This window comes from Apis dorsata, unplaced genomic scaffold (genome assembly GCF_000469605.1).
Source record: "Apis dorsata unplaced genomic scaffold, Apis dorsata 1.3 scaffold_40, whole genome shotgun sequence".
Lineage (NCBI taxonomy): Eukaryota > Metazoa > Arthropoda > Insecta > Hymenoptera > Apidae > Apis > Apis dorsata.
Genome location: NW_006263342.1, coordinates 25,453 through 30,459, shown reverse-complemented (window position 1 = coordinate 30,459; position 5,007 = coordinate 25,453). Strand labels below are relative to the sequence as shown.

General features: G+C 18.6%; 2 protein-coding genes across 2 annotated transcripts in view; one reads left to right on the top strand and one right to left on the bottom strand.

Moving 5' to 3' along the window:
• The first annotated feature begins 433 nt into the window (after positions 1-433).
• Positions 434-2,013, top strand: LOC102679723 (ribonuclease P protein subunit p30). Its single transcript, XM_006608563.2, has 3 exons — positions 434-1,291; positions 1,565-1,712; positions 1,837-2,013. Exons 1-3 carry the CDS (start codon positions 704-706, stop codon positions 1,905-1,907), a joined length of 807 nt encoding a protein of 268 aa, XP_006608626.1. The 5' UTR covers positions 434-703; the 3' UTR covers positions 1,908-2,013.
• Positions 2,014-2,554: 541 nt separating this feature from the next.
• LOC102679606 (golgin subfamily A member 2-like) overlaps positions 2,555-5,007 on the bottom strand; it is a 5,229-nt gene continuing 2,776 nt past the window's right edge. The window contains exons 8-12 of the mRNA XM_006608562.2: positions 4,606-4,791; positions 4,268-4,519; positions 3,823-4,126; positions 3,523-3,720; positions 2,555-2,894 (exon numbers count right to left, since the gene is read on the bottom strand). Of these exons, the coding sequence (XP_006608625.1) occupies positions 2,707-2,894; positions 3,523-3,720; positions 3,823-4,126; positions 4,268-4,519; positions 4,606-4,791 (1,128 nt within the window). The 3' untranslated portion in view covers positions 2,555-2,706. The remainder of the gene's footprint in view (positions 2,895-3,522; positions 3,721-3,822; positions 4,127-4,267; positions 4,520-4,605; positions 4,792-5,007) is intronic.

Sequence of the window (5,007 nt, the reverse complement as noted above, 5' to 3'; positions counted from 1 at the left end):
CAAAATTTTGAATCTTCCTAAATCATTCTATCTCAATGATAAATTAAATTCTGTCTTGTATTTTTTCTTCTAAGTTTCAATCTACTTTCGAACGCATCCGAAATAGTGAAAATAGAAAAAAAAATTATTTTACAGTGCACATTTTGTAATATTTTTAAAGACTGAAAAAAGAAGTTGCATTGTGAAGTGTTAGTTACTTAGGTATGGTTTACAATATTATTAAAAAGCTATTAAAAAAGTTACTAAACCAAATTCAAACAATAGCGTAATAATTTGCTAGATGTTAATTATACTATTTATTATTTTATGATTATTCTCCTTTAGCGAATTTTTGTAGAAGAAATTATGGTGCGACACTTGATTTTAGAAGTTTAACTATTCTATATATATATCTTTCCAATTAGTAGCATTATCAATGGAAGTAAACATGATATTCATGTTTTCTTTTACTGTGCGAATTTGTTGCAGAAATTAAGAGGATATTCATTTTAGAGGATAATATATCGCATTTGTTCTTTTTTATCTAATTATTTTCTCGTGTATAATAATTTAGTGTTTAGTGCTTAAAGAATTAAAAATGAATTAAAATGATTATAATAAAATAAAAAAAAAAAAAAATTTAAATTGAATTAAGCTTTTTTTTAAGTAAATTAAAAATATAATAAATTAAATTATTTATGTATAAATTTGATATATCATAAAAATGAATATTAGAGAAAGTACAGGATTTTATGATCTATGTGTGAACATATCAAAAAATGAAATACAAAATTTATATCCTATTTTATTAAAATTATATGAATATGGATTTAAAACAATTGCAATAAATACTGATATAGATGAAAGTGTTCTTGGAACAGATAAAAGAAAAAAAAAGAAAGGTGGTGATAGTGAAATATCACATGATATTATTTTCAAAGCAATCGACATAGAAAATATAAGAAAAAAATTTGATGGAAAATTAAAAATTTTTAATCGAATTACTTTTTTTTGTTCTGATTTTACTAAAACACATATATTAAATCATTGTTCTACATTAAAAAAGTATGATTTGTATGCTTTTGCTCCAAAAACACAAAATGCTTTACAATTTGTATGTACTCAATTAAATGTAGACATAATAACATTAAAATCAAATCATATAACTTTTAAGCTTAATAAAAAATTATATGATCAAGCAATTGAAAGAGGGATACATTTTGAAATTCAATTTATAGATCTATTAAATCTTGAGTCTAGGAAGCAAATTATTCATTATTCTCATCTTTTTCATACTTATGGGAAAAGTAAGGTATAAAAATATTCAAATGAAAATAAAAATATTTTTTTAATATTTAATAAAATATAATATTAAATATTATAATTATTATAATATAATTATAGTAATTTAATAATTAAATTATTACTAATAATATTTATACTAATAGATACTAATTCTAATGAAATTAAAATAATTATATTAAAAAATAAAATATTAAAAAAAATATTAAAAAAAATGTTTACTTAAAAATTATATGTAAATAACAATATGATTTTTAATTAAAATATATTTTTTTTTCTTCAGAATATAATAATATCAAGTGGCTTAAATGATATTAGCATGATTAGAAATCCTTATGATCTCATAAATTTAGCATATTTATTGGGTTTGAATGAAATTCAAGCAAAAGCTTCAATATTATATCAATGTAAAAAACTTTTATTACGAGCAGGTAATATATGATTAAATATATTTTTTTAAAATAAAAGTTTTCATAAAAATAAAAAAATTTAATAAGATATAACTTATTAAATAAAATTAATAAAATTAATTAACTTTTTTACTTTTCATTTTAGAAAGAAGACGCAGAGGAAAAGCTGTTTTCATTATTGAAAATCAAATTAAAGGATTTAATCTTACTAAATAAGATTAATTTTTAAAGAATTAAAATTTTTATAATTATTTTTCTATTAAAATATATAAAAGATTAATTTTTTCACATTTTATTAATTAATTAAATAAAATATTTAAAAAATAAAATTATATTTTTTATTAAGATAAAAGAAGTAAAAAAACAAATACAAAATACAAAAAAATAATTATTTAAAAAAATATTTTTCATAAAATGTTTTAAATGAATAAAGAAAATATATAGAATATAATTTTTTTGTTCAAGGATTATTTATAAAGAAATCAAGTTTGAAAAATTATTGTATAAATATAGAAATATTGCTAAAATGTTATTTGCAGTATAATTTGAGTAAACATATAATATTCAATGAAAATTAATTATTTAATAATAACAATACATCAAAAGAAGTTATAGAATATTGTTTAATGTTAAGCATATTTTAGCTGTATTTGCACATGACACAACAGATTTTTATACTCAATTTTTTTGAAAATTAAATCTCAAATGAAATAATTTTCATTTTTTTTTTATTTTTTATAAGGAAGCAATTTGTGCCTGAGTATAAATATTATTATTAGAACTGTATAATTCTGTATGATTTCAATGATTTCTTAAATAATATTTTTAGGATTAAATGATTTTTTTTATATTTTAAGAAAGAATAATTATGTTTGAAGAAATTTTTTTTTTCACATCAATCATTTACAAATTGTTATAGATTTTATCTTATATACAATTTTATTCTACAAATTGTTATCAATTAAAAATTCTATATTAATATTTTATGCTAAAAATATATAATATATGAATATTCTTATACTGTAAGTAATTTTCCAGAACACCAAGGACATAAATGAAAATTTGATTCAAATATACAAGAATCTTTACAATCTTTTATCTCTGTTAAAACATCTAAAAGTTCTGAAACATTTTTATTTTCTATTTGAGAATCTATTATTTCTTTTTTTGTTTCTAAAATTAGAGAATCATTGGAATCCATTTCTGAAAAAAAATTAAATTAATTTTTCTTAATTAATACAATTAATATGCATAATTTTTTTTTATAAATAAAACTTAGATTAATAAGATCAATATCGATATTATTAATGATATTTAAATAATACATTTAAATATATAATAGAAGATCAATATAAAAATTTTAATTAAGTATTTAATATCATTTTTTGATATAGATACTTTTAAAATTAATATTGTATTAAATCAAAAATCTTCACAAAGATATTGATATTTATTTAATATTTTATAAATATTTCAATACTTACTTGATATCGATCTTTTATTTTTAAATTTTACAAAATCAAGTATTAATTCTAGTTCAGTAATTTAATAAAGAAAAAACATGCAAAGAAAAGTGAAATAAATAAGTGTATTAATGCTTGGTTTTAATTGTGATTTTAGAAATGAAAGCTAAGATACGAAATTTTCATAAATGGATACTAATATGAAATATCGAATGATTTTTGATTTCATATTAATTTGGCAGTATTAATTTGATATTTTTTTATCGTCAGTGGAAAATGATATCAAATATTAAAATTTTGTAAATTAATTGTTAAATATCAGTATTCTATGTGATATCTTATATTTCCTAACATTAATTATCACATACCTGTTTCAATTAAACGATTTGTTCCATTGGAATGTATATATTCCTTTCTAAGAAAATCACTAACCAAAACTTTTAATTTATGCAATTGTTCTTGTTGTTGATTTCTTTGTTCAAGTAACTGTCGAAATATTTTTTCTCTTTCTATTGCTCTATTTTGTAAAACTGCTCTTTGTTTTTGATATAATGTTATGTATTCTCCTAAAAATAAAATATAATAAAAAAAAATTCCAAAAAAGATGAAAATAAGATTGGAGTTAAATAAAAAAACTAAATAATTAATTAAAAGTCATCTATTTGTACCTATTGTTTCTGTTTCGCTTTGGAGTTGTAAAACAAGATGTTCAAGCTTTTGTTTTTCTTCTGTAAGCTCTGCAACTCGTTCCATTGTTTCCTTAAATCTTTGTTCAAGTTGTTTTATAGGTTCTGGTACTATAACAGTATTTTTATTCAGACTTTCTACATGTATATTTTCTTCTAAACTCGAAATATTATTATTTGTGATTATAGAATATGAATTATTTTCTAAAACAAAATTCTCTGAATTCTTTTCTTTTAATTTCTCTGTAAGTGCTTGTTTTTCTTTTTCTAATCTTTCTATAGTAATCTAAAATAAAAAAATTATAAATAAATTTAAGAAAAATGTTTTATTGAATTAATATTGAGTTAAAGTATTAAAGTATTAAGAATTCTTTTAATTTAATTAATTAAATATTTGACATTGATGAAATATAAAAAAACAATTTACTATGGCATGTTGAAGTTCTCGTTGAAAAGTGTTTACATGATGTGATTGTGCTTGATAATGTTGAATTTGATCTGCTATTTGTGCACTTTGAAGTCTTTCTTTTTCAAACTCTTGAAGAATAGCTTCTTTTTCTTTTAATTGTGCCTTTAATTGTTCCAATTCATTTTCTATATTATTTAATTGAATATTTAATTTTCTTCCTATAGAACGTTCTGCTTGAAGTTGTTCAGTCAAATCCAATTTAGCATTACTCTTAAAATTGTATTAAAAATTTATATAATTTGTTTAATTTTATTGAATCATTAATATATTTTAATAATGTTTAATATCATACTTACCAAAGAAACAAAAGCATTTTCCATGTCAGTCAATTGTTCTTTTAATTGATGATTTTGCTGAATTGCTCTGGATGCTCCTAATTGTTCACTTTCAAGAGCACTGACTAGTTTTGTTATTTCTGCTTCTTGATTATTTGTTTTTTGTAAATCATTTAAATTTTTTGTTAAGATTTCAATTTGTGAATCCTAAATATGAAAAGAACATTTTTAATAATAAATTTTATATTATATAAATTTTATATATTTTATTCTATTATAAATTATTATAAATTTCATTATAATAAATTATAAATGATATTATGATATTATTAACAATTTATATATATTTTTTAATAAATATTTAAAAATTTATATACCCTAATAAATATTTAAAATAAAATAAAATAAATATAAAAAATAAAA

Excerpts from the sequence above, each read along its gene's own strand:
- LOC102679723 (XM_006608563.2), top strand. The coding sequence starts at position 704 with ATGAATATTAGAGAAAGTACAGGATTTTATGATCTATGTGTGAACATA. Across the intron at positions 1,292-1,564 it reads ATACTTATGGGAAAAGTAAG|AATATAATAATATCAAGTGG; the intron begins GTATAAAAATAT and ends TTTTTTCTTCAG. Across the intron at positions 1,713-1,836 it reads AAAACTTTTATTACGAGCAG|AAAGAAGACGCAGAGGAAAA; the intron begins GTAATATATGAT and ends TTTTCATTTTAG.